The sequence below is a fragment of the Salmo trutta genome, chromosome 1 (genome assembly GCF_901001165.1).
Source record: "Salmo trutta chromosome 1, fSalTru1.1, whole genome shotgun sequence".
In the NCBI taxonomy this organism is placed as follows: Eukaryota; Metazoa; Chordata; class Actinopteri; order Salmoniformes; family Salmonidae; genus Salmo; species Salmo trutta.
Genome location: NC_042957.1, coordinates 62,211,993 through 62,225,710, shown reverse-complemented (window position 1 = coordinate 62,225,710; position 13,718 = coordinate 62,211,993). Strand labels below are relative to the sequence as shown.

The 13,718-nt window shown below is 44.8% G+C and overlaps 1 protein-coding gene across 1 annotated transcript in view; it reads left to right on the top strand.

The window, feature by feature from the left end:
* The window catches only part of LOC115204545 (calcium-binding mitochondrial carrier protein SCaMC-3), a 28,162-nt gene extending 14,809 nt beyond the window's left edge, over positions 1-13,353 (top strand). The window contains exons 2-10 of the mRNA XM_029770211.1: positions 3,507-3,630; positions 4,373-4,460; positions 4,623-4,734; positions 5,113-5,271; positions 5,416-5,568; positions 6,037-6,150; positions 6,291-6,458; positions 10,066-10,216; positions 12,840-13,353. Of these exons, the coding sequence (XP_029626071.1) occupies positions 3,507-3,630; positions 4,373-4,460; positions 4,623-4,734; positions 5,113-5,271; positions 5,416-5,568; positions 6,037-6,150; positions 6,291-6,458; positions 10,066-10,216; positions 12,840-13,021 (1,251 nt within the window). The 3' untranslated portion in view covers positions 13,022-13,353. The remainder of the gene's footprint in view (positions 1-3,506; positions 3,631-4,372; positions 4,461-4,622; positions 4,735-5,112; positions 5,272-5,415; positions 5,569-6,036; positions 6,151-6,290; positions 6,459-10,065; positions 10,217-12,839) is intronic.
* Positions 13,354-13,718: the final 365 nt, after the last annotated feature.

Here is a 13,718-nt window from a genome sequence, read left to right as displayed (position 1 = left end):
GGCCCTCATGTGAACCATTTTAACTTTGAGCCTGTCTTATACTGAGGTCTATAAAGCACTAAAGGCAATAGACACGACAAAGTCTGCAGGTCCAGACAACCTGGACCCCTAACTCTTAAAGATAGCAGCTGGTATTATTACTGAACCTGTGGCTCACATTTTCAACTTTAATCTCTTGACCAATTACATACCCAGCATTTGGAAATCAGCTTATGTTCTCCCACTGCTAACGGGTGGAGATCCCTCAGATGCTAATAACTATCGTCCTATCTATAAACTCCATATCCTGGCCAAAGTCTATGAATCCCTAGTGAACTCACAGTTAAAAAAACTTCTTAATTGAAAAGAACATACTGAGCGGGGTTCAGTCTGGCTTTAGATCGGGGCACAACACCACAACTGCAGTTATGGCAGTGGCAAATGACATCATTAATGGACTTGATAAAAAGCCACATTGTGCTGCTCTGTTTGTGGATTTATCAAAGGCCTTTGATTCAGTTGACCATGAATTGTTGCTAGCTAGACTCAGAAACATTGGTCTCAGTGAAGGGGCAGTAAATTGGTTTAGGAACTATCTTTCTGACAGAACACAATGTGTATATACTGACAATCACAAGTCTAGCTTTCTTGAGATTAATAGAGATGTGCCCCAGGGTTCCATTTTAGCTCCTGTGTTGTTCTCAATTTGTATTAATGATTTGGGAAATTGGATGCAACCAGCAAAGTTACATCTATATGTAGATGTTACAGTTATATATTAATGTGCTCCTTCTCTGGTTCAGGCTGTTGAAGAGCTCCAGACTGCTTTTCAGTCACTGCAGGCCTCCCTTTATGGTCTCAAACTGGTCTTGAATATACAAAAAAATTAATTCATGACCTTTACCAGAGCTAGAACTCTGCCAGAGAACATTAGCATTGTCACATCTGGTGGCTTATCCATTGAAAAAGTGTCATCCTACAAATACCTAGGTATTTGGTTGGATGACAAGTTGTCCTTTAAAGTTCATGTGGATAATCTTGTGACAAAGCTTAAATTGAAATTGTGTTTTTATTTTGGTAAAAGCTTGCTTCCCACTTATGGCTAGAAAGAAGCTTGTTCACGCCACTTTTCTCTCTGTAATTGATTAAGGTGACTTGTTGTATATGCATGCAACCTCCTCCGTCTTACAGAGACTGGACTCTGTTTATCATGGATCCTTGCGCTTTATTACAAATGCCAAGTCACTCATCCACCATTGCACAATGTACCAAATGGTAGGTTGGACCTCACTTTATATGCGCAGAAAGATACATTTGTATGTGTTCATCTACAAAGCCCTTTTGGGTAAACTCCCTCTTTACCTCTGTAGTCTGGTCTCCTTCATCACCAGCAGTTACCATACCCAGTCTGCTAGGTGGTTGCTACTTAAAGTCCCCAGGACATTCACGGTATTAGGCAAGACTGCCTTCTCTTCTTGTGCACCAGATGCATGGAATAATCTACAATCCATGCTTCATCTAGATATGTTAGTGCCACTGAATGAATTTAAAATATTGATGGGATGTTACGGAGGAGTGTAAATGCTTTTATTAGGCTGGATCATGTTGTTGTATTGTTGTATGTTTTAATTCTTTAATGTATTGATTGTTTCTGCCTTCTTGGCCAAGTCTCCCTTGAAAAAGAGACTCTGGGTCTCAGTGGGCTTTTTCTGGTTAAATAAAGATTAAATAAAATTGAAAAAAGAGCTAAGCACAGGCAGAATCCTAAAGGAAAACCTGGTTCAGTCTACTTTCCAACAGACACTGGGAGAGAAATTCACCTTTCAGCGGGAAAATAACCTAAAACACAAAGCCAAATATACACTGGAGTTGCTTATTAAGACAACATTGAATGTTTGTGAGTGGCTTAGTTACAGTTTTGACTTAAATCGGCTTGAAAATCTATAGCAAATATTGTACAATCCAGGTGTGTTAAGCTCTTAGATACTTACCCAGAAAGACACTCAGCTATAATCGCTGCCAAAGGTGATTCTAATATGAATTGATTCAGGGGTGTGTTTTTACTTTGTCATTATGGGGTATTGTATGTAGATATGTGAGAGAAAACAATCAATTTAATCAATTTTGAATTCAGGCTGTAACACAACAAAATAAGTCAAGGGGTATGAATACTTTCTGAAGGCACTGTAGGTGATAGTGCACTTGCTTTAAGTAACACTTACACAGAAGCACACAGATAGCACTCCTCAGGTTACATTTAATCAGTAATTTAGGTTAGCATAAAGGAAATTAGCTTAGGAGATCACTCCACCACACTCAGTAGTTTAGCTTAGCATCACTCCTTTCACATAGCATCATCCCTCCCCAGCCATGCAGCAGTTTAGCACTATCTCCACACTCAAATAGTAGGCTAGTTTAGCTAAGCGTCATCACCCACAGCTGTGCTTGTCCTTCAAATCTCCTCTGGGAGTTTTCAGACACCACAGGCAATATCACTCTAGACCAGAATGTATTTGTTTGGGAATGCTTAAATAAACTTTGCTCTGATTATATTTGTGTCATGGAGGGAGGGGGCCAATTCAAAGGCATACTTAAAGTTATACTTGTCATGTGTTATACAGACAGCTTCCATCAGCTACACTTAGAGGTTACAATTCAAGCATTTATACCTGACAGAAAGTTGAAATGGTGAGGATAAGTGGAAGGATAAGTAGGATAGTCTCATTTGAATTTCATAAGAATATGCAAATCCTCCCCGCTATCTCATTAACAATGTCAAGGATTTTGTGGATTCTTGAACTGCTTATTCATTGTGGATGTATTCATAAAAAATACAAGACGGACAGACTCAGAAAGAACCCCTTGATAGGCTTAGACAAGATTCTGAAAACGTTGCTGCCAAGATTGAGCAAAATCTCTCCTTTCCGTGTGTGTGTGTGTGTGTGTTGGTCAAGTGCATTGGTTCAGGTCAGATTCCAGTAGCATGTGACTGTTACTGAAGATTAACTGGACACTGGGCACAGGAGTGAAGCGGATTATGACGAGGTCAGAGTAGGGGTTCTCTCACTCTCGCTCTCTTGCTCTCTCTCTATACTATTCTCTCGCTCTTCCTTTCTCACTCTTGTTCTCTCTCTATTCTTTCTTTCTCTCTCTCTCTTCCTTTCTTCCTCTCCTTGTTTGAGGAAGCACTAGAGAGGATGAATATAGAACAGTTCTGCTGATTGTTTTATGTTTGCAGGTTATGATCTTGTAAAACTGACCTTTAAAAGGTAATAACAATAGGCTTTGTTGTCATTTCTCACGCACTCCTTCCTGCTTCTTCCCTTCACTCCATTTACCTCTCACCCCCTCAAACTTTCACCTTACCCTAAGTCTCACCCCTGGCCCCAACCCACCCCACACTTTTTCACCTTGTCACATCCCCCTCAACCTCTCTCTCACCCCCTGTCCCCTACACTGTTTGACCCTTCACCCCCTCCCTATCTGCTATTTTTACCCCTCCTCTCACCCCAATCCTACTCCTGCAGATAGTGCGTGAGAGTGACACCAACCATGATGGCTTGCTGGACTTTGAGGAGTTCTCTCAGTACCTGTGGGCCCACGAGAAGGAACTGCGGCTCATGTTCCACACACTGGACCGCAACCACGACGGTCGGCATGGCCACCTCACTCACACACGCACATGCATACACATTTACATTTTACATTTTAGTCATTTAGCAGACATTCTTATCCAGAGTGACTTACAGTTAATGCATTCACACACACAGAAAATATGTATTTAAATAACATTATAAACTGGGTGGTTCGAGGCCTGAATGCTGATTGGCTGACAGCCGTGGTGTATCAGACAGTATACCACGGGTATGACAAAACATATATTTTTTAAGTTGGTAACCAGTTTAAAATAGCAGTAAGGCACCTCTGGGGTTTGTGGTATATGGCCAATACACCACGGCTAAGGGCTGTATCCAGGCACTCCGCGTTGTGTCGTGCATAAGAACAGCCCTTAGCCGTGGTATGTTGGCCATCTACCACACCCCCCCGGGCCTTATTGCTTAAATAATCATGCATTTGAACCTAAGTCTGATCTAAACACACATAAGTAGACATATGTAGGAGGGCCACTTGGATACAATGTCCTTTCACTCACAAAACACTGTTTAAATTGTTCATACATGCACAGAGCATTCTATGTCACATTGCACTGGTATGGTAATTTATCCGAATGTGTGGTATGACTGCATGAATGGTATTTAGTATCATACCACATTAATGCATGTAGTTCACAAAGTAGCCACACACACACACATCACTGTGCTCTAACTGTACTGTATGCCTGTATGTACATATTACATATTGTGGGCACTGATGGGATTCACTGTTTATGCAGGGCGCATTGATGTCGGGGAGATTCAACAATCGCTGCACAACCTGGGACTGGAGGTGTCCACAGAACACGCCATCAAAATACTACAGAGGTGTGTGTTTGTAAGCATGTGTGTGTGTGTGTGTGTGTGTGTGTGTGTGTGTGTGTGTGTGTGTGTGTGTGTTTATAAGCTTGTCTGTGTGTCTTTATGTCTATGTGTGTGTGTGTGTGTGTGTGCGTGTGTGTGTTGACACTGCTCTGTGTGTTCTCTCAGTATGGACAGGGACGGCACCATGACTATCAACTGGAATGAGTGGCGAGATCACTTTCTGTTTAACCCTCTTCACAACATGGAGGGCATCGCCCGCTACTGGAAACATTCTCTGGTCAGTCAGTACTGCCTAACTATGACTTCTATCTCTACACTCTCTGGTCAGTCAGTACTGACTATCTATGCCTTCTATCTCTACACTGGTTTAGATCTTTGCTTGACAAGAAGTAGCACAGATATCATTACATGGATTTTTCAATTATTTATGTAATAAAATGTAATTACAGAGTAGCTATAGAAACTAATAATTACAACTGTGGCCATTTTCTCGATCTATGTTATATAGTTTATATTGTTTCTGATGCTTTATCCAGGAATTTTAGTTTGGTAACCTTAGAGAAGGGATCATGTAATATACATTTGGTGAATACAGATAGTTCTGGATGTCAATCAAGTTTATTTCACTGACCAGTGTTTCTCTGTGATTTCTCAGATGTTTGACATCGGAGAGCACATGACAGTGCCGCCAGAGTTTTCCCAACAAGAGCGCCAGTCGGGGGTAGTGTGGAGGCAGCTGGTTGCCGGGGCGATGGCAGGGGCGGTGTCACGTACAGGAACCGCACCCCTCGACCGTCTCAAGGTCTTCCTACAGGTGAAGGGTTACTGTTGTGTTTACTACAGACTCAGAGGTTAGAGCTCAGTGCAGTGCAGATTAGTAGAATTAGGTGTGCTAGAGGGTTAGCCACCCCTGATGTACAGGATGTTATTAGAGTTACCGACCCTGCTGTCTCTCTAGGTGCATGGCTCCAGCTCTAGGGGGATCAACCTGTGGACAGGGCTGAGGGGGATGGTCCAGGAGGGGGGTGTACGAGCCCTCTGGAGGGGCAACGGCATCAACGTCCTCAAAATAGCCCCAGAGTCTGCCATCAAGTTCATGGCCTACGAACAGGTGAGGGAAGAGGACTGTACACACCTGTATACAAATGTGGGTGTAAGAGGCACCAGAGGTTGATTTGGATTTATTACAGACCAATGTAAGGAGAACACTGATACACACATCTGTAAACAAGTTCTGGTGTATGGGGTAGTCATTAATGAAGCATAGGAATGAAGGAGTCACACACACACACTGAGGTGTGAAATGTTGCTCACACACACTCTGTTTCTCACCCTGTCAGACACACCCTGTGTCTCTACGTGTTGTGTCTCTGACTCTCCTCCTCCACCCCAGTGTGACTCACGTATTCCCTCCCCATCCCCATCTCCCCAATCTACACCTCCCCCTCACTTTGTATCCCCGCCTCTCCCACCTCCCACAATCTATCCCCCTCACCCCTTAATCCCTGTATATCCCTGCCTCTCTTCCACCTGCCTGTCTCTCCTCTCCCCCCTGTCTCCCCTGACTCCTCCATCTTAGATCAAGTGGTTGATCCGGGGCAGAAATGAAGCGGGTACTCTGCGGGTGCAGGAGAGGTTCATCGCTGGCTCTCTGGCTGGAGCCACCGCACAGACCATCATCTACCCTATGGAGGTGAGCAAGGGGAGGCAGACCAACAGAAAGATAGACAGACTTTTTATTGAAAAAATAAATATAGGATTTTCTCTAATTTTGCTTCTCTTCCTTGCACACCCTCTCTCTTCCCCTTTTCTCCTCCCTCTCTCCCTCCCCAGGTGCTGAAAACTCGTCTGACCCTGAGGAAGACTGGCCAGTACTCTGGCATTGTAGACTGTGCCCGTCAGATCCTGAGGAGGGAGGGGGTGCGAGCCTTCTACAGGGGCTACGTGCCCAACACACTTGGCATCATACCGTATGCTGGCATAGACCTGGCCGTCTACGAGGTGTGTGTAAGAAAGTGTGTGTGTGTGTGAGAGAGAGAGAGAGTAGGGCTGTCCCTGAAAAAAAAATAACATCTTGGTTGACCGTCGTCAAAATTTTTAAACGTATATATTTTTCCATATATAGACACACCTTTATATGTTTTAATAAAATCAACTATATGCACTGAGCTTGTCTGATGCTTCAAGCGCACTGCTTGATGAAATCATTAAGACACACAAATGACTCAACAGGGAGCCAGAGATCAAGATAACCAGAATAAAAAATATATGTTCTCGACCCTCCTCCTCCCGCTGCTGCTAACCTTTGTAGATTCTGCTCGGAACGCTCCTGAAGTTGCCGGTAATAGGATAGAATGATGGACTGTGCCATCCCCATGGCCTCTGCAATGTTTTAGTCCACTGAGACAGGCACGAGTCAGACAAGTGTCTCGTCGACAAACAGCCTATCGACCAAGCAATCGACCAGTCAACTAAATGGGGTCAGCCCTGTGTGTGTGTCTGCCTGCCAGCTGTGTTTGATGTTTTCTGGGAAAGCTAAACCTCATCACTGGCCCTGTCCCTTGTACTCAGGGGAATGCCAGTCAGTATGTATGCTGCTGTTACTGTTGCCCAGCTCTCTCGTAAAAATTAATTTTATGTGTTTAAGTGAACTTTGAGTTTATCTTTTACTAGCAGTCAATGAGCTGTGGTTCTCTCTACTACGTCCTCATTTTTTTAACACAATAAAATATCTGTCAAATTAAAAATGTAGCCTATCTATCCCTTCTCTTATTCCTCTCTCGTTTCTACTCAAATCAAATTTTATTTGTCACATACACATGGTTAGCAGTTAATGCGAGTGTAGCGAAATGCTTGTGCTTCTAGTTCCGACCATGTAGTAATATCTAACAAGTAATCTAACCTAACAATTTCACAACAACTACCTTATATACACAAGTGTAAAGGAATGAATAAGAATATGTACATAAAAATATATGAATGAGTGATGGCCGAACGGCGTAGGCAAGATGCAGTAGATGGTATACAGTATATACATATGAGATGAGTAATGTAGGGTATGTAAACATTATATGAAGTGGCATTGTTTAAAGTGGCTAGTAATACATTTATTACATACATTTTTCCATTATTAAAGTGGCTGGAGTTGAGTCAGTATGTTGGCAGCAGCCACTCAATGTTAGTGAGGGCTGTTTAACAGTCTGATGGCCTTGAGATAGAAGCTGTTTTTCAGTCTCTTGGTCCCCGCTTTGATGCACCTGTACTGACCTCGCCTTCTGGATGATAGCGGGGTGAACAGGCAGTGGCTCGGGTGGTTGTTGTCCTTGATGATCTTTTTGGCCTTCTTGTGACATCAGTTGGTGTAGGTGTCCTGGAGGGCAGGTAGTTTGCCCCCGGTGATGCGTTGTGCAGACCTCACTATCCTCTGGAGAGCCTTACGGTTATGGGCGGAGCAGTTGCCGTACCAGGCGGTGATACAGCCCGACAGGATGCTCTCGATTGTGCATCTGTAAAAGTTTGTGAGTGTTTTTGGTGACAAGCCGAATTTCTTCAGCCTCCTGAGGTTGAAGAGGCGCTGCTGCGCCTTCTTCACCACGCTGTCTATGTGGGTGGACCATTTCAGTTTGTCCGTGATGTGTACGCCGAGGAACTTAAAACTTTCCACCCTCTCCACTACTGTCCCGTCAATGTGGATAGGAGGCTTCTCCCTCTTCTGTTTCCTGAAGTCCACAATCATCTCCTTTGTTTTGTTGACATTGAGTGTGAGGTTATTTTCCTGACACCACACTCCGAGGGCCCTCACCTCCTCCCTGTAGGCCGTCTCGTCGTTGTTGGTAATCAAGCCTACCACTGTAGTGTCGTCTGCAAACTTGATGATTGAGTTGGAGGCGTGCATGGCCACGCAGTCGTGGGTGAACAGGGAGTATAGGAGAGGGCTGAGAACGTACCCTTGTGGGGCCCCAGTGTTTAGGATCAGCGGGGTGGAGATGTTGTTACCTACCCTCACCACCTGTGTGCGACCTGTCAGGAAGTCCAGGACCCAGTTGCATAGGGCGGGGTCGAGACCCAGGGTCTCGAGCTTAATGACGAGTTTGGAGGGTACTATGGTGTTAAATGCTGAGCTGTAATCGATGAACAGCATTCTTACATAGGTATTCCTCTTGTCCAGATGGGTTAGGGCAGTGTGATTGCGATTGCGTCGTCTGTGGACCTATTGGGGCGGTAAGCAAATTTGAGTGGGTCGAGGGTGTCAGGTAGGGTGGAGGTGATATGGTCCTTGACTAGTTTCTCAAAGCACTTCATGATGACGGAAGTGCGTGCTATGGGGCGGTAGTCATTTAGTTCAGTTACCTTAGCTTTCTTGGGAACAGGAACAATGGTGGCCCTCTTGAAGCATGTGGAAACAGCAGACTGGGATAAGGATTGATTGAATATGTCCGTAAACACACCAGCCAGCTGGTCTGCGCATGCTCTGAGGATGTGGCCGGGGATGCCGTCTGGGCCTGCAGCCCTGCAAGGGTTAACACGTTTAAATGTTTTTCTCACGTTGGCTGCAGTGAAGGAGAGCCTGCAGGTTTTGGTAGCGGGCTATGTCAGTGGCACTGTATTGTCCTCAAAGCGAGCAAAGAAGTTGTTTAGTCTGTCTGGGAGCAAGACATCGTGGTCCGCGACGGGGCTGGTTTTTCTTTTGTAGTCCGTGATTGACTGTAGACCCTGCCACATACCTCTCGTGTCTGAGCCGTTGAATTGCGACTCCACTTTGTCTCTATACTGACGCTTAGCTTGTTTGATTGCCTTGCAGCGGGAATAGCTACACTGTTTGTATTCGGTCATGTTTCCGGTCACCTTGTCCTGATTAGAAGCAGTGGTTCGCACTTTCAGTTTTGCGCGAATGCTGCCATCAATCCACGGTTTCTGGTTGGGGAATGTTTTAATAGACGCTGTGGGTACAACATCACCGATGCACTTGCTAATAAACTCGCTCTCCGTGTCAGCGTATTCATCAATGTTGTTGTTCAACGTTATGCGGAACATATCCCAGTCCACGTGATCGAAGCAATCTTGAAGCGTGGAATCCGATTGGTTGGACCAGCGTTGAACAGACCTGAGCGCGGGTGCTTCCTGTTTTAGTTTCTGTCTATAGGCTGGGAGCATCAAAATGTAGTCGTGGTCAGCTTTTCCGAAAGGAGGTCGGGGGAGTGCCTTATATGCGTCGTGGAAGTTAGAATAACAATGATCCAGGGTTTTGCCAGCCCGGGTCGCACAATCGATATGCTGATAGAATTTAGGGAGCCTTGTTTTCAGATTAGCCTTGTTAAAATCCCCAGCTACAATAAATGCAGCCTCAGGATATGTGGTTTCCAGTTTACCTAGAGTCGAAGGAAGTTCTTTCAGGGCCGTCGATGTGTCTGCTTGGGGAGGAATATACACGACTGTGATTTTGATCGAAGATAATTCTCTTGGTAGATAATACGGTTGGCATTTGATTGTGAGGAACTCTCACCCCTCTACCCCTCCTCTTTCTCCTCTCTCTTTTCTCTCTGTTTACTTTTTCCTTCTCTTTTCTTTCATCTCCTCTTCTTTCTTCCCCTCCCCCTTTCCATCTCAGACTCTGAAGAATGCCTGGCTCCAGCAGTACAGTAAGGGCTCTGCTGACCCGGGGGTGTTGGTCCTGCTGGGCTGTGGTACTGTGTCTAGTACCTGTGGACAACTGGCCTCCTACCCCCTGGCTCTCATTAGAACACGTATGCAGGCCCAGGGTGAGACTGGTGTTCAACTGAACTGCAATTCTACCTTCTACCTTACTACATAACATAGATGATATTACATAGATATAGATTCTATTATATTCTATAACATAATCTATAACAAATTAATTACTACCTATTATGTCAATCTATTACCCTATATCTACAGTGCCTTCGGAAGTATTCAGACCCCTTGACTTTATCCACATTTTGTTACATTACAGCCTTATTCTAAATTATCTTCAGCAATCTACACACAGTACCCCATAATGACAAAGCAAAAACAGGTTGTTAGACATTTTAGCACATTTATTAAAAATAAAAAACAGAAATACTTTATTTACAGAAGTATTCAGACCCTTTGCTATGAGACTCGATGTTGAGCTCAGGGGCATCATGTTTCCATTGATCATCCTTGAGATGTTTCTACAACGTGATTGGTCCACCTGTGGTAAATTCAATTGATTGGACATGATTTGGAAAGGAACACACCTGTCTATATAAGATCCCACAGTTGACAGTGCATGTCAGAGCAAAAACCAAGCCATGAGGTCGAAGGAATTGTCTGTAGAGCTCCAAGACAGGATTGCTTCGAGGCACAAATCTGGGGAAGGGTACTTAAACATTCCTGCAGCATTGAAGGTCCCCAAGAACACAGTGGCCTTCATCATTCTTAAATGGAAGAACTTTGGAACCACCAAGACTGTTCCTAGAGCTGGCCGCCCGGCAAAACTAAGCAATCGGGGAGAAGGGCCTTGGTCAGGGAGGTGACCAAGAACCCGATAGTCACTATGACAGAGCTCCAGAGTTCCTCTGTGACGATGGGTGACCCTTCCAGAAGGACAACCATCTCTACAGCACTCCACCAATCAGGCCTTTATGGTAGATTGGCCAGATGGAAGCCACTCCTCAGTAAAAGGCACATGACAGCCCGCTTGGAGTTTGTCAAAAGGCACCTAAAGACTCTCAGACCATGAGAAACAAGATTCTCTAGTCTGATGAAACCAAGATTGAACTCTTTGGCCTGAATGCCAAGTGTCATGTCTGGAGGAAACCTGACACCATCCCTACGGTGAAGCATGGTGATGGCAGCATCATGCTGTGGGGATGTTTTTCAGCTGCAGGGACTGGGAGACTAGTCAGGATCGAGGCAAAGATTAACAGAACCACATACCGAGAGATCCTTGATGAAAACCTGTTTCAGAACGCTCAGGACCTCAGACTGGGGCGAAGGTTTACCTTCTAACGACAACGACCCTAAGCACACAGCCAAGACAATGCAAGTCTCTGAATGTCCTTGAGTGGCCCAGCCAGAGCCCGGACTTGAACCCGATCTAACATCTCTGGAGATACCTGAAAATAGCTGTTTTGCAAAGCTCCCCATCCAACTTGACAGAGCTTGAGAGCATCTGCAGAGAAGAATGGGAGAAACTCCCCAAATACAGGTTTACCAAGCTTGTAGCGTCATACCCAAGAAGACACTATACTGTAATCGCTGCCAAAGGTGCTTCAACAAAGTATCAAATCAAATCAAATGTATTTATATAGCCCTTCTTACATCAGCTGATATCTCAAAGTGCTGTACAGAAACCCAGCCTAAAACCCCAAACAGCAAGCAATGCAGGTGTAGAAGCACGGTGGCTAGGAAAAACTCCCTAGAAAGGCCAAAACCTAGAAAGAAACCTAGAGAGGAACCAGGCTATGAGGGGTGGCCAGTCCTCTTCTGGCTGTGCCGGGTGGAGATTATAACAGAACATGGCCAAGATGTTCAAATGTTCATAAATGACCAGCATGGTCAAATAATAATAATCATAGTAGTTGTCGAGGGTGCAACAAGTCAGCAACTCAAGAGTAAGTGTCAGTTGGCTTTTTCATAGCCGATCTTTGAGAGTATCTCTACCGCTCCTGCTGTCTCTAGAGAGTTGAAAACAGCAGGTCTGGGACAGGTAGCACGTCCGGTGAACAGGTCAGGATTCCATAGCCGCAGGCAGAACAGTTGAAACTGGAGCAGCAGCACGGCCAGGTGGACTGGGGACAGCAAGGAGTCATCATGCCAGGTAGTCCTGAGGCATGGTCCTAGGGCTCAGGTCCTCCGAGAGAGAGAAAGAAAGAAAGAGAGAAAGAGAGAAAGAGAGAATTAGAGAGAGCATATTTAAATTCACACAGGACACCGGATAAGACAAGAGAAATACTCCAGATGTAACAGACTGACCCTAGCCCCCGACACATAAACTACTGCAGCATAAATACTGGAGGCTGAGACAACAGGGGTCAGGAGACACTGAGTAAAGGGTCTGAATACTTATGTAAATGTGATATTTCCTTTTTTTATTTGTATAAATTAGCAACAATTTCTTTGTCATTATGGGGTATTGTGTGTAGATTGATGAGGGAAAAAACAATTGAATCAATTTGAGAATACGGCTGTAACGTAACAAAATGTGGAAAAAGTCAAGGGGTCTGAATACTTTCCGAAGGCACTGTATTACTGTTCGGGCAATCCAAACAGAGTTGAATGCATTCAGTTGTACAACTGACTAGGTATCCCCCTTTCCCCTATCTATTAATAGCTATCTAACGGATATAACTGAACTGAACAACAGATGTTTTCGCCCTCTTTCCCTCTTTCCACCAGCCTCTACTGAGGGTGGGCCCAAGCTGTCCATGGTTGGTCAGTTCAAGCACATCATATCACATGACGGGGTACCTGGGCTCTACCGCGGCATCGCCCCCAACTTCCTGAAGGTCATTCCTGCTGTCAGCATCTCGTACGTGGTATACGAACACATGAAGAAGGCTCTGGGTGTGAAATCGTAGTGAGAGGAAGTGAGAGACAGAAGAAAGAGAGGGATATAGAGTGCAGCTCTTGGATTTCAAGATGGAGAGGAAGACAGCAGAGGATTGAGGGATAGAAGACAGATAGTCCACCCTTTTCATACACATTCAGTAAGCTTCCCATTTACACCTAGCTAGACAGATATACTCACTGTTCGAATCTCTCAGCCCCTCATAACACTGTACCGTCATTAAGAAATAGGGAAGAGTCTGCTATCAGGCTGAGCTGAAGTCTAAGAAACGGCTGTGTCCGAGACAGATTAGGAGGAGGAGCTGTGAGGGGAAGGAATGAGAGCGAGAGAGAGAGGGTGGAAGAGAGAGAGAGAGAGAGAGAGAGAGAGAGAGAGAGAGAGTGTGTGTGTGCGTGTGTGTCTCAGCAGAATCTGGGCCATTCTTCCTCTTTGTTTATGAGCTGTAACCCCCATAATAGTCACATCTCCACAATAAGTCTGTATGTTGCCCTCCAACCAAACACAGTGAAGCACACAGTACAGTTTGTATACCTATATGTAGCCACTTATCTAAGGTCAGTTTCATGTTTTGTGAATATAAAGTGATCTTCCTCCAATGACCTTGACATGTACTGTATATCCGCTCTTTACTACACAGCAGAATATGTGGGGTTGTTCCACAGTGTGCTGTTGCTAGAACACTACCAAGCCAAAGTACCCCACTCTTT